General features: G+C 41.9%; 1 protein-coding gene across 8 annotated transcripts in view; it reads left to right on the top strand.

Moving 5' to 3' along the window:
- The window catches only part of HTR4 (5-hydroxytryptamine receptor 4), a 154838-nt gene that overhangs the window by 116180 nt on the left and 14035 nt on the right, over positions 1-24623 (top strand). For 3 of the 8 annotated variants that reach the window (XM_019734364.2, XM_074313736.1, XM_074313737.1), the window contains exon 8: positions 7627-11288. The exons of 4 other annotated variants lie outside the window; for them this stretch is intronic. In XM_019734364.2, coding sequence (XP_019589923.1) covers positions 7627-7717 — 91 coding nt within the window. In that variant the 3' untranslated portion in view covers positions 7718-11288. Of the gene's footprint in view, positions 1-7626; positions 11289-24623 lie in introns of those variants that run through there. One more of the 8 variants, XM_074313740.1, reaches the window with a different exon arrangement.

Below are 24623 nucleotides of genomic sequence, written 5' to 3'. Positions count from 1 at the left end.
GGTAGCTCTTTGTTATCCAAGGCAAGACAGTCTATTGTTTGAATAGCCGTAGTTGTTGCAAAATTAGATTAAATTTTACTTCCCTGTATCTTAGCACCATCAAAGCTTAGAGTTTTATAGCTAGAAGTGGTAATAACTCTAGCAGTCCAGTGGTTCTTAAACTTTTTTTTTTTGAGGTGTAGAATTGTTTTGTTCCAATAGACTCTTACGTGGAACTCTGAACAATAGAAGTAGAACTGCTTTGATCAAAACAGATGTTCAAAGGGGGTGTGTGTGCACAGAATCATGACCATTGACCCCATCCTGCTAGCACATGCTATGGCCCCTCCATGGGGTTATTTGTTAAAGTCTTGTTAGGAATAAGTCGAAATAGACTGCTGAACCCAGTAGTTTACAGACAAGAAAATTGAGCCTCAAAGGCTTAAGATGTTTGCTTAAGATCATGCTGGTATATCAGCAAAAGAACAAAGATCAGAATCCAAGTCTCAGAATTCCTAGCCCACATTCTCATTTACTCATTCATCCATTACCTTTTTATTACATGACTAATATGGTCCAGGTTCTGTTCTAGAAAGTGGGATACAACAGGGATATAGACAAGCAAGATCCCTGCTATCAAGGAGTTCACAGTCAAGATTTTACCATCTCACTTCATTCTGATGGTTCAGGCTCTATTCTTGTGGACACCCCTTACCCACACACACACACACAGAGTCAGACTGCCCAGAAGATGATTTAAAAATAAATGCAATAAATGTAATCTCCTCTGCATTCAGTCCAGCTCAGTCCATGGCTTTCCAAAAGACGGGGTTGTAAGATTGGATTCATGGCTATTCACATATTTGGTGATTTTAGAGTGACCATTCCCTGACAGGGTGGCACATTATAATTTTTTTGTACCTCTGATTTTATTTTGGGACTATGTATACAATATAATCATGGAGAGAGAAGCTATTTCACATGTATTATTCAAGAGGATGGAAAGGCCAGACAGGCACGTGGGATTTTAAACTGTAAATGCTAGCTGGATTGAGTTGTAGTAAAATAACCTTGAGCAACATAGTGTGACTTGTGGTAGGAAGATGGTGAAGGCATATAAAGTCCATCTTGCCTGACCCAGTCTGGTTTTCCAGCTCATTTCCTTCAACTCTTCCCCAGCTCAACTCCCTGTGCAATCAGCATGCAAGATTGGTCCATGTTCCCCAAATAAATAGTGAATTATCCTGCCTCTGAATTATTTCTGCTGCCTCAAATGCTCTTTCTGACTTTCCTGCCTGGTATAAGCCAACTCATTCTCTAAGGCATGGTTCCAATACGAGCTCTCTAAACTTTCCTGATCCCTGCCCCCTCGATCTTCGAGTAATAACTAATCCCTTTCTCCTCTGGGCTCTCTTACCACCTGCTTCTCCTTCTCTTGGAAGCTGTAGGATCGTAAGTACTTTCATGCACCTGACACACCCTCCAGTCTCCGTGTATGTTTGACTTGGCAAGTTATTAGGGCTCATTCCACTCAACCTGCACATAATAAAACCTATATGGTAGGATTGTTGTGAAAATTATATGAGCTACTGCGCGATTTGCTTAGCACAGCAATTGGCACACAATAAACACTCAGTAAATATTGGCTGTTTTTGTTATGGATCCATGCTTTTAAGGCATTTTCTCCTACATATTTTTAGGTTCTATCATATAGACATAGTTAAGCAGAAAAAGCAGGCAGACCGTCTGATCCCCCAAAGACTCAAAGTTCCAATCTTTCGTCATTTAGGAACGGTGGTAGACAATAGGAAAAAAATCTCACAAGGAGATCGATTTGACCTTAGTTGCACGTGCATATTGAGAAGTAAGAAAGCAGTTGCACTGGTATTAGAATCAGCTATGACCACTGATTTGATCTTGCACTTTGGAGGGTTGAAACATGGACCTTTCTGAGGCTTCGACTTAAGGAGCCACATTTTGTCCCGAGGCCACAAGGTTAGGCATTCCAAACTGTACACACTCAGCTGTTTGGGATCCTTTCTGCAAGTAGCACAAAATAGCAGAAAGAGCCCTGGCGTAGGGTCCCATAGCTTCCGCCCTATGGATGTGTTGCTTTTGTATCCTTGCCACGACATGGTCTCTGCAATTCCATTTTCTCATCTCTCTGATAGGGGCTTTTGTCACTTGCCTGCTACCTTCACAATTTTTACCACATCAGCATATTATAAACTTATTATTTGTCCTTTAACACATTCTTACTCTGAATGAATATATAAGGAAACTCTGTATCATGACCTTAAATGCAAAACCATATAGAGAAGATGATTTAAAAATAAATGCAGTGAAGGCAAAGCAAATTATTATTTGTGTAAGTTACTATTATTAAGTTTGATTTGATCCTATTACTTTCTCTGAGCCTGAGACCTGTTCTCCATTCGTTAGGTATTAGAGACTTGTCAAAGCCAGAGTGGGGCCACACTGAGTCTTTCTCTTTAAAATAAGCAGAAACATCACCGCAATCAGGTCTATAAATGTCAAATCTCTAGGTTGTACAGTTGAAACTAATATATATTGTAACTAATATAATATTGTCAACTGTAACTGAAAAATAAATTTTAAAAACCATAAGCTAAAAAAGATTTTAAAATAACAATAAAATAAAATAATCAGAAAGAGTGAAAGAAATATTGAATCCCCTTCTATGACTCACATTATTTAATGTTGTGCCCATTGGTTGGCATATCACCTGTAGATCACATCCCATGTTTGGGAAATACTTCATTGCCCAGAGTCAGTTCTATTCTGGTTGATAGTGAATCTAAAGATAAATAAACTGACCGAGGGCATTGCCTTTTGAGCAATGTAACTTACTGATAACTTAGCGTGTAGGCTCACTGTTTATAGACAATTCAGTTAGTTTTTATTAGCTTATTGTACCCAAGCATTCTATTTTTTCATCACATAACGAACACCTAAAAATACATTGCTTGTGAATCTTGCATTTTTGCTTTCTCATATTCATGATTCATCACCAAGTCTTTTCTCGTGTATTCATCCTCAATGTCATGAAAACCAATGAATATCCCCTTGTCCACTTTGCTACAATGCACTGTTTGCCTGCGTTTCAGTGTTTCCGTGCCGAGCCCTTGTGGGGCATCACTGAGTGCCTCATACTTCCAGCTCTGGCCCTCGCCACTCTCCGGTACTTTCTCTTTGCTGCTGCCGAAGTCTCTGGGTCTGAGCTCTGCCTCAGGTATGAGTAGGACGACTGGATAGCCACCTTCTCAGGGGATCTCACACTCCCACGTACATAGGAATCATCTGAGAACACTTTTTAAATGTGCAGATTTCTGCTCTCCCTGCTGCTCTCCTCAGCCTGCTGTCAGAGGTCTGCTGTGGACACTGGGAATCTGTATTTGTTGTAGGTGCCCAAGATAATTCTGGTACACACAGTCTCTGACCACTTTGTGAAAGATGACTGCACTAGTGATTCTTCTTTTCTCCTCCTCCTTCCCTCTTCCTCCTCCTCTTCCTCCTCTTTTTCCTCCACTTCCTCCTCCTCTTCCTCTTTCTCCTTCTCCTCTTCCTCCTCCTCCTCTTCCTCCTTCTCTTCTTCTTCCTCCTCCTCCTCCTCCTTTTTCCTATTATTCTGGAAGACAGGTAATTTATTTCATCAGTTGTTAATCCTAAATTTCATCACAGAACTCTTCCCACCACCCAAATGATTTCCATGTTTCCCAATGGACTGAATTCCTGGTTTGAGAAGCAGAATGCCTGGTTTATAGCACTGAATCCGCCCCTAGCCATCAATCAATTCATACCCCGACACTGACCTCCTTCCTCTTCTAAAATTGGAATAATATTCTGTACCCTTCTTCCTTAAAGATTTGTGTTGATGATTAAATGTGGAAAAAGATATAAAAAATGCTTCATAAATTGTAGAGGACTTCTACTAAAAAACTATTAAAACAAGAAACTGCATTTTAAAATTTCTGTTAAAATATCGGAGATTCTTTTTTTAATGATGTTTTGCATCAGAGATTTTGAGCAACTCTGCCAATGTTTCTGATCAAGCATATGGTTGAGGAGAGATAGTTGTGATCTCGCTGCATTTTAAGTTGTGACATATCAGCCCCCTCCCCCACCATCCTACCCTACCCAGATACATTCAACAGTTTTGCAATGTAATTTCACAGATTCAGAAATTAAGGTTTTTCAGGATCTTGAATCCAAATCCAAATATCATCCCCCTTGTTTTTCCAGTGAAACCTCTTCCCTCCACACAGAATATAAAGTATCAGATACTAACAATAGAATATTAAAAGCCAAAATCGAAGCAATTACCCACAGCTTTGGAGAACAGTCCTACACACAGCTGGTGCCCAATCAGAAGGTCTGTATCTGTCACCCACCATCTCTGCTACTCATAGAATCAGAATGTCAGAGCTGCAAAGGATCTTATAGATAATCCTCCTCCTCATTTAAAAAATGGGAAAGTGAGGCACAGGAAAGGGACAAAGTCATAAGAATCAGGCATGGATGGAGGCTCAAAAGGCATTAGAGCTCAGGTCCCTGTCCCCTGGTTGACTACTCACATGACAGCACTCAGCTGCTTCCTTTGCTAAGTTAGTAGGGTGACCTTGTAGTTGGAAGTGAAAGGGGCTCGCTGAGTGTTAAAGCCATGTCCACTGCGTGTGATCTATTGCACTGGAAGGAGGTCTTTTGGGGTGCAGCATATTGCACCATAATTTTGTATCTTGAACGAAGACCTAAAAGGCAGATGACTTTAAACTGCTAACTGTTAACAATGAGATCAGTACAATAGCATAAACTGAGACTGATGCGGGCCAACCAGAATGCAAGATCACCCTGTCATTGTTCTCAATGCCCCATTTGCCCTGCAAAGAGTGAGTTGGTTATGAGTCCTCCAAGGAGTTAGATGGGGATCATTGTCCTTCTTTCTCCATGACTCTAGTCTTTGGCAAGGGCTTATATTGATGTATCCTGAATAAAATGGAATGACAGCAGGCATCCATCCAACAATAATTCCACAGTAATCTCAGTCTCTACTTGAATTTCTGGAAAGACGGCATGAGAGAGCCAATACAATCTTTGGAAACATCTCTCAGAGGACCTCTTCCATTCTCCTCAACAGCTCTGGAGCCTTCCACACACCTAACTCTGTGGCTCTCTTTAGCTCCATCTTTCTGCCGTGTCTCAATCCTCTTTCCTCATTCTTTGTTACATTTATTCACCTAGCCTTTCTCTCTGACTCTGTCTTCCCTACTTTTCTCCCTCCTTTGCAGGTTTTTGTGTTGTTGTTGTTTTTTTCCTTTTCCATCTAGTCTCCCCAGTTCTGCATCGCAGAAAATATACATGCCACTTGGGAAAGATTCTCCTTTGGTGGGCGGAAGGGGATAGCAGGAGAGTATTGTGTTAGCACCCCAGTCACACTGTTTCAGTAAAAGGGGGAGCGACATCACACTGTAAGCTTCCCATAGGTAGAATAAATGAAATATGGACCCTTGTACATACTCCTTTTAACCTTGAGTCCATCATAGTGGGAGAGGGAAGTGTTAGAGACAGCAGTGCCTGAATACCAGACCTAGCAGGGGTAGTTCTCAGGAAGCTAAGTGACAGTATATCCAGACGGTGAAGAGCACAGACTTTGATATCAACAGTGACCTAAATAGAAGGTCTGATCCTGCCATTTATTAACTGAGTGAACTTGGACAAATCATCAAAACTCTCTGAAACTCAGTTTCCTTGTCTGTTAAATGGCTATAAAAATACACGTATTTATGCATATAACACACTTAGTCCAGTGCCTGGCACATAAGCACTGCCCTCGTGAGTGGTTGTTTTTATTGTTACCAATAATTATAACAATAAGTACAATGCGAAGGGAATTTGGCTCATGAGAAATGAGAAACCCTTTCTATTCCTTCTTTTTCTCTCAATAAATATGTTCAATGAATAAGACAGATAAAAATGTTGTGGGGGGTATATAAAGACACAAGGCCTCATCTTGAGTTGTCTAGTGAGTTTATACTTGAAAATGGCACGTGGAGAATCTGGAAGAAGGAATGTATAACTAAGGATGAGTCAAAAGCTATGTTCAGAGCAAACAGCAAACCCAGAAATAGTTAGATCTCGTTATTTGGGGAAGAAATCTCGCATATTTTGCTGCACCAAGAATAATCTTCCAACCGGTAAAAAAAGAGAATATTATGGGGAAAAAGTTGCTGTCCGGGATTGATGGAAAACATTTAACTGTCGCTGAGCCGAGCTGTATTGTATCTCAGGGGATTAAAGGAACTGGTTGATAAAACCTCTGACTGGTGCTCTTTCGAGGATTAGGGAAATGATGGCAGCCCGGAGACCAGTAAACGTTGTCCCAGTTCTTAAAGAGAGACTAAACTAGACTCTGGAAACTATAGACTCATAGCTTGAAATACAACTTACCAAAATTCTAAGACAGTTATAACAGAAAAGATTTGTGAGCAAGAGTCAGTATTGTTTCATTAAAAAAATAATTCAGGCCAACTAATTTCATTATCTATTAGGACAGATTTACTGCTTGGCAGAGACATTTCAGCAAGGCATTGGGCAAAGCCTTCCGTGGGTAGGTCCATTCCAGGTACAGACTGTCACCTGTTTGCTGGGAAGGCAGTCTGTGGTGGTGTGCCATAATTCTCTGTGTTAGCCCCGTGCTAATCAACAGTTTTTATCTTGACTGAAGACCAAAGAGGCAGATGACGGTAAACTGAAAAATCTAGGCAGCAATGGATTATCTAACCTCCTGTGTGCTTGTAAAATCCTTCAAGTCTACGTCTAGCTGGTGCTAAACAATCACATCTTGAATGTTGAAATTGCTACAATTTAGAATACTCTCAATTAACTAAAATGATACCAAGCCAGTAAAATGAAATTTAGCTGAAACAAATGTAATATGCCCTAGTTTGGCTCAAGTAAACAAACAAACAACATAAACTGCACCAATGTAGTGAAGAACCAACCACAGGAATTCACAACTATTTGTATCAAAAAAAGACAAGTTGGCAACAAACTCAATATAAGCCAATAGCATATTAGCATTGTCAGAAATGAACTTAATGTTGACAGTATTCATAGAAGTAAACTAAATCGATGATGAAAAGTGCATAATAGGTCAGGCTCACTGTGTAGATTTGTGTTCTTTCCTGGCACCCTACTTCAAGAGAGATAATCGTAATAAGGATTGTGTTCAGAGGACAGCACCCATTATGGGCAACTATCTGGAAACCATAATATATAATGAACTATTAAAGAAAATGGAAATGTGTTGCCTGGAGAGAGAAAACTTGGAGGATCTAATTAGTAGAGGGAAAAATTTTAAGTGGGCCTGGAGGGCACAGTAGTTCCACTAGGAAGGCAGATTTTGGCTGAACATTAATAATGAGTTCTTTCTAATAACAATAGCAAGCCCTTTCAATAAAGTTGCTGAAAAATAATATGGCCCGGCTGGTCATGGAGATTCTCAAGTAGAGTCTATACATCCACCCATCTGCGTGGCACAGGGCTTTCCTGCACTGGGTGGGCTCTTTCACGAGATCCTCTGTGACATCGCTCCAATACTGAGGTTCTATGATCTTCTCCCCTCTCCAGGGACGCAGTGGAGTGTGGTGGCCAATGGGAGAGTCAGTGCCACCCCCCAGCAACTTCTCCTTTGGTGGCTGCTCAGCCTAGTGACACTTAGGCCCCTGGGGCAGTGACTCAGAAGACAGCCATCCCTCCAAGAGAGGGCCAGGTCCTAAGCTGCTGTTTGTGCATGACTGCACCTGGTATTCTCTTCACTGGAGCATTCCATCCGTCGGGACAGGCACCATGCCCACCAGGGCTTTCCTCCGGGATTGCAGCAGGCGGCGTTTGTGAGAGTCAGGGGACAGGACAGCCCGGTTGTTCACTCGGGGTTCTCCTCCAGAGAGTCCTCCCATGAAGGGATGTTTCATTTCCCAGAACTCCCTCTTCCTGGCATCTCGCCCTTGCCTCACACTGTCTGTTGTTCCCAGTCTGTCCCCTTCCTGTGCCTAGTTGGTCTCACTCATGTTCCAAACAGGATCATTCACCGTGTCCTATCTCAGTCATAGATGTCCCTAACTATGCCTTCTTTGCTGTGCCTCCTTACAGACACTGTCAAAACACATTCTCTTTGTCTTGGTCAGAGTCTTGTTCCAAAAGCACACATTTCTTGCTCGTTCACAGCTATGTTCAAACGACTCACTGTCTCATCTCTGTCCTGTTCTGTGCCTGACACTAGCATCCTTCCCTCCTGGTGTCTGGGTCCAAAGGTGTGTCTTTCTGACCAGCCCTTGTGTCAGTCACAGACTTCCACTGGCTGTTCCTTATATCCTTCTCTTCGGGACATGCTCCATTTATTTACCAAGGAAGAAACTGGGGCAAAGATATACCCGAGGAAAACGGTCTCTGCAGCAACCTTGGAGGGAAACAGAAGACAGCTCCCTCCCAGCGCCATGGCCTCAGGCCCTTGTGTTCCGAGATGCCCTCCTTCCTCTTGAACTAGCACAGCATCTTCTTGTAGGGAGACTTGGGCAGGGCCAGCGCTATCGTAGTGTTTATGAAAAGACTTCGGAATCTTTCCCATGAGCTTGTGGTGAGGACCACTGTACCAGTTTATAATCCTGGAATCAGGCCCTGTCGCTCCCAAAGGAGAGAACTGTTGAGAGCTCACAGTGCCGAGACCTGTCACTCACTGCAGTCCCCCGGTGGAGGAGGTAGGACCAAGCAGTACTGGGGCTGGAAAACTTGGAGGACCCGAATTCTAGCCCTGGCTCTACGCCTAACATGCTGTGAAATCTTGATCCAGCCCTTCCCTCCCTGTACCCCACTTTCTACCTATGTCAACTGAAGTTGAGACTAGGGGATCTCTAAGATTCCTCTCCGTTTCCAGGACAATGGGATGCTGCTGCAGCTGTCTGCTACCTCGAAAAGCCATGGCCAGCCTGCCTTTTGACTGTTTCAAAGAAACTAGCTGCCTCATTTGGGCCTTCTAGACCCTTGACCTTGCCAGCTTTGCCCCTCAGATTAACCTGGATGTCCTTCATTCAAAGCTGAGTCCACGGCTCTTGTGGGTTGCCCGAGTGAAGAGCCCAGGGAAGGAAACACCATCACCTCGCAGAACCATGGGAGGTTTTCACTTTGATCTTGGCTGTGATTTGATAGCATCTCAGGACTTTCTCATACTCACTTTGTTCCCGCTGCTTAAGAAATATCAGCTGCCATTTCTGTTGATGTTTACTTTAGTTCTGGAATCAAACCAGACGGGAAAGAGACTTTGGAATGAGGAAGAAAAGATTGCCCAGAAACCAGCCAAATGCAAAAAAAAAAAAAAAAAAAAAAGCCCACAAAAAATCCTCTGTCCTGTGAAGACTTAATTTACTGGAGAGAAAGTCATGCCTTAGGGAAGGGTAAAAGCCTTTAAAGATTAATGTTATGTAGAACTCCTGAATGCTATTGAGAAATACTGCAGCACGCCGAAATGCTTCAGAAGCCTGGGGCCCTCGCTGGTCAGTGGAGCAGATTCAACCAGGGAGCTGTTCTCCTCAAACATGAAGAAAGTTTATTTTAGTCCTACCTTGCACCTTCACTCTGGCAGGACCAATCCCCTTTGCTTTTTCAAGTCACCATCCTCTGCCACTATTAGATTGGGGCTTGGCAGGCATCCACCATTTTAAGGATGATCCTTTTCTAATACAAAAGAGGGAGCAGCAAGGTTCTGAGTCCCAAAGCCACGAATGTGGCGATGAGACCCAAACTACCTACTCTGATGGCTGCCCATGCTGCCCACTGCCTTTGTGCGCATGCGGTCGGGGTGGGGGCAGCAGAGAAGCAGCATGTGCACTGAGCGGATGGCTGACTTATTGTGTGACCCTCAAGTAACAGCGGGACCTCTCTGGCCTCTGAGAGACTCTCTCCTGTCTGCTTCACAAAGCTGTAGCAGCAATAAATGATTTTCGTGAAAACGTTCTGTAAATCATAAAATGCCCTTCTGTATGTTTATTATTACTTTGGCTTGCTTTGGATGCACTAAGAATTTCTTCACCAAGAAGAAGTGAACCAGCTTAGAGAATGAGCTTTCTATGTTGAAAAACAATGCTGAGGGAACACCTTTTGGGGGTCCACTCTTCCAAATCCATTCTCCTCATTTGGTGACTCCAGGTTGTGCAACACACACAAAACAACCTTGCAAATTTATACATTACAAACCCTCTTGTTTGAAGGGCTTTTGTTGGTCTTGAAGTAAAGGAGTGGGGAGAGAGAAAAGGGGACTAATTCTGGTAAGAATGAGTCTAACTTCATGTAACTTCAAAGTCACATGGAATAAATTCAAATGCCTTTTTTGCCATGTAAACACTTATTTGGAGAAAAAGGGTCATCAAAATTATCCCTACCCTGTAAATTCAACATATATATAAATTCCATGAAAAAAACCTCAAACTTGGACCAAACTATGAATGACCAGCTGACAAGAATGTTGTGAGTCTGCTAAGATACTGTATGAAATAACATTTGAGATTTTTTCCTAATCTGACAGTCTATGTAAATGTTAATTATAGTTTAATGTTATTTAGCTAGCACCTTATTTTGTTTACATTTTTAATAAAGTAGAATTACAAGTGGGGCCACTTGTACAGGTTATAACGCACTGAGTCCCCTTGTGTAATCAGCGTGTAAAGGACATATGTTCCCATTATATAGAACATGGAACTTAATTATATAATTCAAAGGATTACACATTTTAATAATGGTTGTTATGTTTGGTTTTATACAATTGTTAGTTATACCTACGATTTATTTGAAGCTTAAGCTTTGAAGGTACTAAGATCCTCGATTCTAATTTGTTTCTATGAAAAGCCCCCTTGGCTTTATGGTAATATACTTTTTTGATACAGTTCCCAGTAATGTGTTCTGGGGAAAACAGGAGCCTACATAGACTTGTGTTTTTTTAATTGATAAATTCTATTTATTGATAAACATTGATAAATTACACGTATGTTTGTATTTGTGCATTCTGTACATGTTTATATAAATTATATATTGAGGGAAATCTTACATCTTAAAACTAATAACTGAACTTTGAATACACAATAAAAAATTAATGACATGCCTCAGTTCTGTGGAGCCGGTCTGAACCTCCGTAGCCCAACCCATCTCAGAAGCTCTGGGTGTTTGAAGCTGGAGAAGATGCTGTCTCCAGTCTCAGGTTCTCCTCAAGGTAAAGTCAGAAGCCTAGGACCCCTAGAAAGTGTGATTCTGTCTGTCTGTCTGTCTGTCTGCCACCTTCATCAAGGCCTCAAGCACTGGGATGCATCTCTCTGACATGGGCATCCCAAGAACGGGGTGGGGGAGGATCCAGCCCAGCCATTCTCGGGGCACATACCATAGGAGCCGTTCAAGGCAACATGGCAGCTGTACATCCACAGGTCTTGGATTGAGGTTATTAAGCCTGTGCCTCTTTGCTGAAACTTTTTTTGGTGTTATGAGCCACCCAGGAGCCTGGAATCCAGCTGCCTTGCCCTGGAGCCCCTGGGGTGTTAGACCTAGGGCACATGTCAATGAAATTCAAGCCCCGTCACTTTTGAGTATGGGGCAGTGGAAAGAACCTCCCATTGGCAATTAGTATTTTGTCCCAGCTTCTCTGTTTAAGCCTTGGGACCTCCGTCATCTCACATATAAAATGCTGGGGGTAGACAAGAATTAGGTCATCAAATCAGAAGCCTTTCTTCATACGCAAATTTACCTGGATCCCCGTTGAATGTGGGCCGAAATAGGATGGGGAACAACTGGGTCTGGATCCTCCATCTCTGTTCATCCAACCCTGATAGGAGCCTTCTTGGCAGCTTAAGACCCTAAATAGCCGGACTAGGCACCTCCTCTAAAAGTCTGCAATGGTACTTGGTTTTCCCTCCTCCTTAGCTTTTCTAAAGAATTCGTAAGACCTCTGTGAGCTATTGCTCCAGATGCCTTTCCTCCGAATCACACATAGCCACATTTTTATCTGAAACACACCTATCTACCTCTTCCTCTATACAAAAATAAATAAATGAAAATAAAAGGCCCCATCTCCTGAAAGTTCTATTCTAGAATAACGTCCTGAGCCTTCACCTCCTGTGAAGCATCCACTGTATCCAGGCAGAGAACTAGACCTCAGAAACTCAACCAACCTAGCCTGGGGCGACTGTCCCCTTTCTTGCTTTCTTTCCCAATTGTCTTTCTTCACTTTAGAGCAGCCATTCTCCCAACCCATCCAAGGAGGAAAACCTAACATTGATTTAGTACTTACCATGTGTTAGATAGTTTTTGTTTGTTACATAGTTTCCTTTTATCAACAGCACTACCTTAGTGTTCAGAGAAACAGGTATTTTTTGGACATCTACTATGTGTCAGGGTCTGTTACCCGAGGTTAATTAATAAATAGTATTGATAAAGTCTCTGTTCTTCCTCGTCAGGAACCAGAAAATAAACAAGGAGACATATACACATGAATCTGACAAGTTTAGATACTCACAAGTGCTATAAAGACCATGAAAAATGGAGATGGGGCTGGGGCATGTATGTTATCTGGGGTATTCAGGGAAAACTTCATGGAGTGTGGTCAGCCCTGTGACCTGGGACAAAAATGCTGGAGAGGAGTCAGTCATGTGTTTATTTGGAAGGAATATGATATCAGTCAAAGGGAACAGCACACACAAGATGCTGAGGCAGAAGTGAGTTTTGATACGTGTGGCTGGTGCTCAGACAATATGAGGAAAGGGGTAGGAGAAGGGCTCCAAGAAGTAATAAAAACTAATGATAGTTCGGTTACATACCACTGGTTAGTTACTTCCTACCTGCCGGGGTTGGTGGGAAGCATTCTAGATGAAACCCTACAAGGTAAGTGTCATTTTCCCACTGTGTAGATGAGGAAACTGAGCTGTACCTCAGAGAAGTGAACCTGGAATTTCCCCAAGGACACAGAGATTACTTGGAGCTGGAAATGGAACCCAGACCTTGCCATGCCTAGCCCTTCTCCCCTGCACATAACTTGCTGAGGGGACCTGATCCCCCTGAGGCCTGTTCTCTTTAGCAGCAAGAACCATCCTTGAAACACATGAGTTCTCTTCTTGTACATCTCTCCTCCTTTGCCTCCCTTCTTTCTCCATGGAGTCTTGGCTGTCCGAAAACAAATAAAGATGCCTTTAAACAGTGGTTCATCGATTTTAAATAAGCTCGTTCCAAATAGCATCTAATTAGAAGTCAAAAACCAGTTCTTGACCAGCCAGAAAGTGGTCTGCTATTAAAATTGTTCATTTTATCAGAAATAAGAGGTAATACAATCTGGTTGTATTTATAATGAGTAGATTTTTCTCATGTCATTTTCCCAATCAAAACCCCTAAGAGATTCTTCATTGCCCACCAAATTCTGGGCTCTCCATAGTTTTTCTAAGTCTACGGTTTACAGTTTTGCCTGCAAAACTCTCTATCTCTGCAAAGCAAACAATATGCTCCAGACTGCACTCTCTCTTTGCATTTTCACCTTTGGTCTATTGGTCCTGCTCTCTTCCCTTTGGACGCACATCTCCCAGCATCTCTTCAGAGTCCATCTCAAATGCCACCTTCTACCTGAAGCCTTTTCCAGCCTCCAGGGCAGCATGAGGGTTTTTGACCTATTCCAATCCCCGAAACACTTTATTTGTCCTTCTCTCTTAACATTTGGCTCTGCTTTCCAGTGCGGTTCATTAATCATGCCCTTTCTGAGCTTCCCTACCAGATTTTGAGTGCCTTGAGGACAGCCAGCTCTTATTGGTCATCTATTTTTTTTTTTTTTTTTAATCTCATGCCCAACTCAGGTTTTTGTGTGCTGGAAATAATTCATTGAATTTACTTCTTTGGAAGAATTTGTAGCTTTTCATTGTTTACAGCGTCCCCACTGCACCATCCCACTTGGCTCTTTCAGCCCCCAAATCACACTGCTGCTCTGGCATTTAATACTCCACCCACTGCAAAAGCTGCAGCCTTCTGATAAGAGGGAAACCCTTCTGTGACAGTTTTGAATAAAATCAAGATGCTGATCATATTTCTTGCAAGTAGCAAAAGGATTAGAATTTTAAAATACCACAATTTTCCTAATTCATGGCAAGCTTTTCCTTTTTTTCTTTTGGTTCATGATTATTGAAAAGAACTTAAGCTTTAGAAGGTTTGTATTTATAGAATGTCATGGTGAATCAAACTGACGTTGTGTGAGTACTTGACATTGTATGACCCTAGAGAACATTAGCCATGTTGTCACCAATAATGGCATTTATTGAGACAGAACAGAGCACAGAGTGAATGAACGGTGGGACAAAGCCAGGGATGTGGAATGGACAGAGTGAGAGTTGCGCAGGCCACAGTGTGATAGAGAATGTTTGAAAAATATGTCCTTTCCCCCGACATGCTTATTAACTTGCTGTATGACTTTGTTGCATGTCCCTGCCCCTTTCTGGCTTAAGTTCTGCCATCTATAAATTGAGAAGCTTTCTGTGGTTAAAAGCTTGCTTGGGCTTTGTCATTAGGGAGACATGCCTTTAGATTCAGGCTCTACCAATTACTGATTGTGTGTGACTTTGGGCACGCTCCTGACTAGCTGAGCCTGAGGTTCTTCTTAGCGTGGGGGTAACATCCCCCAGAGTATGCTTGTGAGGCTTCCGTGGGTTAAAGCCTGTAAATAGTGGAGCACAGTCCCTGGCATACAGTAGGCACTCATTGAAGTGTAGCTTCACTAGTATCACTCTGGATTCTATGGCATTTGAAGTTCCGAAGCTGCATGTAGAGTCATATAGAAAGGGTGCTGAGGAGCCAGGGGTGGAGAATGGTGAAGCTGGCAGGCAGTGGTTATTTCTTTCCCAGTTCTGTGCTCTGGGAAGGGGCCGCTATGAACACTACTCAGGAGAAGATGGAGATAGTAGGGATTTGGTTACGGCGTCAGAGAAGAGATATATGATAAGCATGGACCGGAAATGGAGTTTCATTGTCATTCAGTGTCTTGTTATGGGACACCTAAAATGTGTCTTTATTGTCTCCAATTCATGAGTTTCCTAAGCAATAGTCACACTTCATTTTCTAAGAGGGTAAATGGACATAACTTTATTGAATACCTAAGATCTGTCAGTACTACCTTGACACTTTACATATCCTAAAACATGTAATCCTCCAAAAAAGTATTGATTGGATTGAATCCTAGCTTCCCAACTTGCTAGCTGTGTTTCCTTGGGCAAGTTAATTAACTTCTCTGAGCCACAGTTTCTTCATGAGTAATTAGAGGTGTGTGATTTAAATAAAATTGTGTATATGATAGCAAATAGAACATCACCAGGGAAATAATTGGGAGTATTTATTTATTTATTTATTTATTTGGTTATTTTATATAATAACCCCCATGTTGTGGATAAGTAAAATGAAGTGTAAGGAGACCAAGTTTCTGAACCAAAGTCATACAAGTAATAATGAGCAGAGCCTGGATACAAACTTAGTGTTGCCTGTCTTGAGAATCTGTACTCTATTTTTCTGCCTGTGTAGAAGGTAAGAGACAGAAGCAATACCATCAAATTTTGAAGAGCTACTCTCTCTGAAATCAGAAGACATTTTCTAACATGTATGAGTGAGTGTCCTGGTAGCCTGGATGGGTAGTCATTTCAACTGGTCTGGATCCTTGGATGAAAGGTCAGACATTATCTGTGTTTGAAAAAAACTTGGTTGAGGTCAGATAATTTAATTTCAATCAAGTCTTTTTCAGTATTGAATACCATTAGGAGGTTTCGTCATTTCATTCCAGCCTTGGTCCCCTGAATTGGCATGGTAATCATTAGTATATGGTCTTCTTGTCAACAGGGTCCAAATGGGGACCCATATGCCACTGCTTAATGATGAAATTCTTGGCCAGAACACAGCCCAGCCCACCCTCCACCCCGCATTCTTTCCCCAAAGCCTTATACCAATCTCTCTTTATCATCCTTAGGGACTTGCCATGGAGGAGACTGTGAGTCATCCATTACTAAAGCTTTGTGAAAGGGAAGTAGAGCCAGGGTTTCATAATTTCAAGTGAAAAGCTCCTGGCTGGCTGAACCAAGGCACCATTTCTGGCGGGACCTTTTGTCCCATCCAGCCAGAGAGTGGGCAGTTGATCAAGGGGATGTGAGTCAATGGAAGAAACCAGGAAAGAGTAGTCTTATCAGGGTCACCCTTATAACTGCATCTCCTCTCCTCAACACAAAGCCTTCCGGAAACATTGAGCTCATAAAAGTAAAAGGCCAAAGTCATTCCAGAATTCTGTCTCATCTAATAGTAGCCCTCTCAGTGGAGAGCAGTCTCTGTTTATTTTCTAATTTCCGGGTATTTATTTGCTATTCAAACCTTCCTATTGCAGATGATGGTTTCACTTGTGGTAGTCTGTAGGATGGGGAAAATAAAAACAAAACATGAATTCTGATTCCACCTTGAATTCTGCCCTCACCAACTGGGTGACTTCTGGCAAGCCAGTTTGAAACACTTTGGGTTTCAAATTTCTCATGAAAAAAAAAAAAAAGAAAGAAAGAAAAATGCCCTCACCTACCTCACATACCAAATTTTATTTATTCACTTGGCAAAAGTTTTTGCGCTGCCAGAGGAGAGATAAATATAAATTAATAAATAAACGTTCATTGGCCTTTTGTGGCTTCCACATTAATAGGTTAATTAAGACCGTTTTCTAAAATGTGTAGGACTGGGCAACAAATGCAAAATATCTCCATTACTACTACTATTATTATAATCGTTATTATTAGTTTGTCCAGTACTCCAGATGGGAAGTCATCTCTGATTTCTTTACCTTCTGTCTGCTTACATTTAGTCTCCAAATTCTCTTCCTTTGAAAAGACCTATATCTAGTCTTTCCAGTTTCACTGGCACCTCTTTAGAGCTTATTCCCTATTACCTGATACTATATAACTACCATTATCTTCTAATTATTTTTTCTTTACATCTATATTGGTTCATCTATTTTTAAAATCACACATATACACGTGACAACTAGCAAAAAGAAAAAGTAGAGTAACACCCCCTTAAAGTTTTCCATATGCTAAAAATTTTCCATATTCAACTATGCTACTCAAAAACTTAAAGTGGTCTCCAGTTGCTCATTGATATGTCATCCACACCCACAATACTATGACCAACTCAGAGTAGAATGAGTAAAAATGGGCCAAGTCCCACTTCCTTTTCCAGCTGTCAGGTCCATATGGGACTTCTCCCTGCTTGCTGTGGTCCACTATGCTTTTCTCCCACCACTTGCCTGTTAAAACCAAGGCCTAGTTCATGGACAACCTTGTCTGTGAAGCCTAATCCAGCCCACCCTGGTCTAGGTCCACAGGACCTACTTCTTTGGGGTCACAATCATAATCTCCAAGGAAGGGTGCTGTCAGGCCCACACACAAAAGAGAAATACCCAAACTAGCTATCTTAGCATGAAGCTACCACCACAACCAACAGTACAAAGTGAAAACACCCTCTAATTGACAAAGACCAATGAGTTCATATAGATAGAATATCTCAAGAGATAACTGAATGAAACAGCCTTATTAGTCATGCCAGGAATGTAAAGAATAATTGTTATCAATTTCATCATTAACCTCATCTCCATTCAAACTTTTATTAAACAGCCACTGTATGCCAGGCATTATGCTAGGTGCTAATAATGCAAAAAGAGAAAATTAGCCTCGAGGCTTATTACAGTAGTCTCTGTGGGCCTGACCTTGGAGCTGAAGATAGAATGGAAGAGACTCTTGCTGCATTCTGTGGCTGCTTTTACCCTGCTGGCTTCCCTGAGTGCTGGTCACTGCAGCCAGCCTGGACTGGTGATAAATCTTCTGGGTGGTTGTGCAGACCAGACACCTGTGCCAGAAGGGAACTGGCAAGTAGCTGTGGGACCCTAAGTGGGTATCCTGAGGGTATAAGGAAACATCATACTGACGAGGGCATCTGGAAAACTTAACACTGATCATTGCACACCAGCAAGTTTCTTCTTTCCCTTTTCCTCATCAGGGATAAACTGCACTGTAACAATTTTATTGTAGCTCTAACATTTGGGACATAATAAAACTCTGAGAGCCTGATAAAATCTAGGGCCTTTTCTCTAAGAATCTGACATAGGCACAGAATTTTTGAATACATTTCTAAGAAGTTCATTGACTCCCTGAAGTAAAAACCCATGATTAGACTGTATTAGTGGATACGACAATATTGACTTGATGAAGTCACAGAGTTCTTTCTATTGTCCTGCCTCTGGTTAGTGATGTATTTGTGTCAAAGTCATGCATACAGTCTCCAAGTGCCATTTCTGTCAACAGAATGATTCATTGTAGAGATTACATTTCTTCACATAACATCTTTCTTTTTTCCAAATAGCTCTATGGAAATTATCTCATAAATTGTAACAGATTTCCTATGAGCTACATAAAGGAATATGTCATTGCTTTCACTTATAGACCCAAATGCAAGGTCTAGAAGAATGTGAGAAAATAGCTGAGATTTTGGTGAATCACTGAATCCAGTCAGAAATCAGAATTGTTTCCACAGAGATTTATGGCATACCTACTATGTGCCAGGCACTGTCAAATCTCGGCTGCTCTCTTGTCTGCAAGTTTGTTGCAAGAGGAAGAAGGTTTTTCTCTTTGGAAATTGACTGGGCTGAGCACAGTCTCCCTAACTTAGTGCTAATATCGTACATTTTAACAGCATACACAAAAGCACTAGGGTTTGCATTGACAGAGTTTCTGGAAGCAGACAAAACTGGAGTAAAATCCTGATTTCAATGAAGCTCTTGAGCTTCAGTTTCCTTATCTAGAAAACCGAAATTATTTCTAGAACAAGGGTCAGCAAACTACTGTCCAGCCATCGGACTATTTCTATGTGACCCTTGAGCTAAGAGTGGTTTTCACATTTGTAAAGGATTGTAAAAACAAGCAAAAATCGTCAATAACAAAAAACTAAACAGAAAGAAGGAGAATAAGAAGGAAGAGAAGGGAGAGGAGGAGGGGAAGAGGGAGGAAGCGGAGGGAAAGGGGGAGGAAGAGGAGAGATGCAACAGCACCTGGATGTAGCTCCCAAAACCTAAACGTCTAGCCCTTTAGAGAAAATGTTTGCAGACTCCTGTTCTAGATTCAGAATATTTGAATCCTTGTGGCCTCTTACCAGCAGTATGATCTTGAACAAATTAGCCAACTTCCGTAATCTCATTTTTCTCATATGTCAAGTAGACGATCCTAGGCTTTATTCCCCATGATGTAAGGATTACCTATGTTCATGCGTAAAATGTGAAGGCTAGGGTATAGGGTAAATGCTGAAGGAATGTTACTATTGTTATTAGTGTTATCGTTACCATCATCACCAGTTCTTTCGAGGATGTTTGTGAGTATTAAATGAGATAATGTCCGTGAAACACACAGTATGGTGCCCTTGCCATGGAGGCACTCAATAAATGTCTGCTAACCTCGTTATTATCACCACCACCCTCATCATTCTAGTTTCCAAAGCTCTTTCACATCCTCTCATGAGAAGCTCCCACAACCCAGTGGTTGTGACGATCTTCCTCTAATAAAATGAGAAACTGAAGTTCAGAGAAGTGAAGGGCTAGACGCTGAGCCAGGACGAGGCAGAATATAGACTAGCGCTCGATTTTGTGTTCTGTGCATCCTCGTTCCACACCAGGTGGCCTCGCCATGAAAACATCTGAGGATCTGTTGTTTGTTAGTTTTCTCCAAATGATAGACTTTGAGTCCTGGGAGCCTGACAAGGCAGGCAAACACGACTGTGTTCTTCCCTGGCAAGGCTCTGCAGACAGGAAGCTGGGATAATTGGATTCCAGCCATTCGATCTTAGGACTGCATTTGTAACCAGCCAACTGCTGATGACCAAGCCTAATGGAAAAAGCCCTGACCAAACAAACACAAGCCTCCCACAGCACCTCATTGTTTATGCTGCAGAGAGTGAAATTCATCAACAGCAGCCAACACCCTTCTAACAGTTCCTATCCAAGACAAAGATGGCTTCAGAATGTGCCAGACCTTAGTCTGCCACTGGGGACAAGCAGAGAGCAGTACCTGGAGTAGGGATGTGTGAGGTGAGGGGCCAGGACATTTTTGACAGCAGAGCGGGTGGTGTGCTCTGATCAGAACTGCATTTTATTTAGTCTTGGCCAAAGGCTAAAACATATTTGAGCAAAATGTGCACTCAGGGTGATATTTAAAGCAAGTTGTTAAGATCATAGTGGTACAGCCTTTGAGTGTGTTGATGACTATAAAAATAGGTAACGTTTCAATGTTTGCTCGCGTAGAGTCCCTGCCATTTCCTACCAACTTTGGCTTAAACCAACTTTAGCTTAGATTGCTTTTAAGATAGTAGATTCCAATAGACTCTGTTGTTGAGCTATGTAAAGTTGTTTTTCCTAATATTGTTGCTGCAAAAATAATAAAAATTACCCCCAAAGGAGCTTCAGCATTGCCCCTGATGTATTGGGCAGAATAAATGGAAGTACACTTTGTAGGTAGTGATTTGTCATACTGGGAGAAGCTAATAATCTGCCTCTAATTATGGCAGTAAGCTGTGATTTGTTCCTCAACTGTTGTCCAGGAGATGTAGAGCTCTCATTCCGAGGAAGAGAACGAGATGACCTCCCTGCCCAGGGAAGACACCCCTGTAGTTCCCTGTCTTGGGCCAGATGTAGTCTTCTCTTCTGAGCCTATGGCAAATGATTGTAAAGTGTTAACTCAATATTGTGGATAAGAGCCTATTAAGTAGCCAAGAGTTCTTCCCATAGTAACTAGAGTGGAGCTAATCAGAAAAGCCCGGGTTCTTGGAATGTCAAAGCAGGTTGCCGGAGCCATCCAGGTGTTTGAAGCACTCCGGGCCTTTATTCTATAGAGCCCAGCTCTCTGCCTGGCCTCTCCCCTCTGCCTGCCACCAAGCCTTATCTTCTCAGCTTTGAGTTTTCCTAACACCTGCTGCCAGGCAGTTAGCTAACCATCAACCAATCCCTGGCGTATCATATCACCATCCAAACACTGCCAAGGCAGCCTGCATTGTGCGGCTTCCTGGGTCTGTGACCTACACCAGCTCTGTCCCAAGCTGCTAGGCTGAGGCCTTGCCTGGAGCAAACATGTTTGAACTTCAGGAAGGTAAAGCTGACCATTTTGCATGGTCCACTGTGATCACTGAAAGTCTTCTACATTGTCCGGGCAGGGCAAGGGGATGGGTGACTTCTTTTCCATTCAAACGTTCACAATGCCATTCTTAGGGGTTTGTAGTGAGTAAAAATAAAATAATGTCAAAGAGCTTTTTAGATGATGGTCTACAGTACAAATGTAAGAAACAGTCTCTGTATATAAAAAACATAATTTCAACTGGGTATGGTTTTACATGATCACTCTCGCCAGTGAAAACGCAAAAAGCCAGAAGTCAGATGAAAACTATCCTGGGCTGGCCCGGTGGCTCAGGCGGTTGGAGCTCCATGCTCCTAACTCCGAAGGCTGCCGGTTCAATTCCCACATGGGCCAGTGGGCTCTCAACCACAAGGTTGCCAGTTCAACTCCTCGAGTCCCGCAAGGGATGGTGGGCTGTGCCCCCCGCAACTAGCAGTGGCAACTGGACCTGGAGCTGAGCTGCACCCTCCACAATTAAGACTGAAAGGGCAACAACTTGAAGCTGAATGGCACCCTCCACAACTAAGATCGAAAAGACAACAACTTGACTTGGAAAAAAGGCCTGGAAGTACACACTGTTCCCCAATAAAGTTTTGTTCCCCTTCCCCAATATAATCTTTAAAAAATAATAAAAACAAAAGAAAACTATCCTGTTAATTCAGCAAGGTTGGCATGGATAGGGGACAGTTGATAAAGTGTTTAAAACAAATTTTTAAATTTCTGAAAATCTAAATTTTTATTTTATATTAGTGTGTTAAATTTTAACATTACTTCAATGTGTAACATTAGTCATAGCTCCCACTTTTAAGTGTAGTGCAGTGCAAAAAAGAAGTATTTGTAAGAATTATATCTTCTTCTGAGATTTTCATAAGGAAAAGTTGTGGTTTTTTTGCCAGAATTTGCTCACTACTTTCAGACATGTCTATAACTTACCTACACATTGCACTCTCAAGAGTTCACTCATTAGACACATTATGTGTTGCATCCAAGAAAAACAATATTGTTACTTGCATTTAAAAGGAAATGTATAAACAAATGTGTAAGAATAGTTAAATTTTTAATTAAATATTAAGTGTTATAAAAGAACATCTGTGTGATTGTGTGTGAATCTATATCTATATGTACCCATAGATATATTAATATATACACACACACCAAGTATTAGTTATTCTATATGTAACATGTTTAATAGTTTACAATTGTATTATCCCATGTGTAATCCTAGCCCCACAGGAATACTCGAAACCACTGAATTGTGGAAAACCCAGAGCAAAGGAGTCATTTCAGCTCCTCTTGTGCCAACATGCAACATGGCTCCTAGTGTTGGAGTGGCTGGGTCCTGATTGTCTGATTTCCAGGAAAGCATGTCATGCAAAGAGATCCCCAGATATTTAAATCTTTAACTGATTATTTATAGCCCACTGAAAGTTTCTGAGTTTCTTTCTTAAATTTCCAGGCCAGCATATGAATTATTGAAATTGGCAATATTCACAGAATATATGTCATGTTCAGAAGGTAACCTTTAGAGAGCTCTGTCAGTGAAGGATATACACCAAGGCATAGCATTGGACTATGAAGCACTAGAAAGAACCAGTTGAAGGAAGAAAACGTTGGGGGTCCAATTCCCCATTTAACATAAAGTTTGCCTGGAGTTTTACCAGCTAGCGTTTAATGAGCGCGTGCACGCCAGGCACAATGAGGGCATGGTGAGTGTGCCCTGCTCCAGTTAACGCTCACCCAAACTCGCTCAGGGAGCTACTGTTCTTATTCCTATGTTATTGATGAAGAAGGTGGGTCGTGGGAGGTCCAAGGTTGTCAGGCTACCAAGTAATGAAACTGCAACTAGAATACTGGACATGACATTGGACTCTCCACCACTATTACCATGTTTCGCCGAAAATAAGACCTAGCCGGATCATCAGCTCTAATGCATCCTTTGGAACAAAAATTAATTGAAGACCTGGTCTTATTTTAATATGAGACCCAGTCTTATATAATATAGCATAACATAGCATAACATAACATAACACCAGGTCTTATATAATATAATATAAGACCGGGTCTCATACTAATTTTTGCTCCAAAAGACGCATTAGAGCTGATGGTCTGGCTTGGTCTTATTTTTGGGGAAACACAATACCTACCTAACGGTCAATAAAATACCTAACTGCGCTAGATGAATAAGTCATGATTTCTACCTGCAAGAAGCCTGTAGTTTTTTCTGGAAACATGCTATTTAAATTCATGTACAGGTTGCATTTAACACACTCCATCAAGGGCTATCCCAAGGCTGCTTATATTGCCAAATAAATTATAGAAGCAGAAAGTGCTACACATGCATAAAAGAGGGAAAGGGAATATTACATTGAGGTGGTCTGAGATGGCTGTATAGAGGAAGTGGCCATATATACCCAACGATATTTCAAAGATTCTTCAACATAGACGTTTCATAGATTAGCTAAAGAAGGGAGAAGAGGGCCAAAAAAAAAGTATGGTCTTTGCTTTTTAACCTTATGGTGAATTATTTTAATCATATTGCCCTTTAAAATCCTAATTCCAAGGTCCTGGCTTTCTGCCTGGCCTCTTGCTTCATCTGAAGTGGAACTTAATGTCTTGATGAGGGAAGAAGTGGGCAGATTTAGGAGAGCTTTTTAGAACCGGGAGCCATGAAGGTGTGGAGAGGATATTTGGATGGGGTTTCCTAATACAGCGAGGGTTTAGGGTATCTCTGGGAAATATAAGGGAGCTATGGATGACTTTTCCCTCTTAGAAAGGGACTCAAAGCTCAAGAAGTAAAGAGCCTCATTGCTTGCCTGGTCCAGAATCTGCCTGGGGAGTGGGGAACACAGGAAGCTAAGGCTTTTAGAAGCGAGGATCTGAGAATCATGATGCTCAGAGTTTAAGGTGTGTGCTTCTGAGTCAGAGGGCCTCCTGGGGTCAAGTGTGTGATGGTTTCCCTTCCAGATAACTAGGTTAACTTGATCACACTGCCTCTAAGCCTTACGTTCCTCATCAGAAAATGGGGGTTAATAGTACCTACCCCACAAGGTTGACGTGAGTATTATCGGGGATATTGTATATGGGAATGTTATATGGAATACCTCATATAAGGAGAGCAGGATGGGACCTGGCTAGCGATGCAAAGAGGAAGGGGAGGAGAGTGGCTTTCTGTGCATGTTTTGTCCACGGCGCCATGAAAGGTAACTCAGAACAGTTGCCTTACATTCTGACTTAGCTGCTAACCAGCTTGGTGCCCTGGGACAGATACTTTCCTCTGTGTGCCTGTTTCCTTTCTTGATAAATTAAGGTAGTACCTGCACTGTGAATCGGCCAGGTTATTGTGAGACTCAAATGAGATACTAGCTGTAAAAAGTGCTTTTTATTTTTTTAAGT

The sequence above is a fragment of the Rhinolophus sinicus genome, linkage group LG10 (assembly GCF_036562045.2).
Source record: "Rhinolophus sinicus isolate RSC01 linkage group LG10, ASM3656204v1, whole genome shotgun sequence".
NCBI lineage: Eukaryota > Metazoa > Chordata > Mammalia > Chiroptera > Rhinolophidae > Rhinolophus > Rhinolophus sinicus.
Note: the sequence above shows the minus strand (reverse complement) of the source record. Positions and strands in the feature narration are given on the sequence as shown.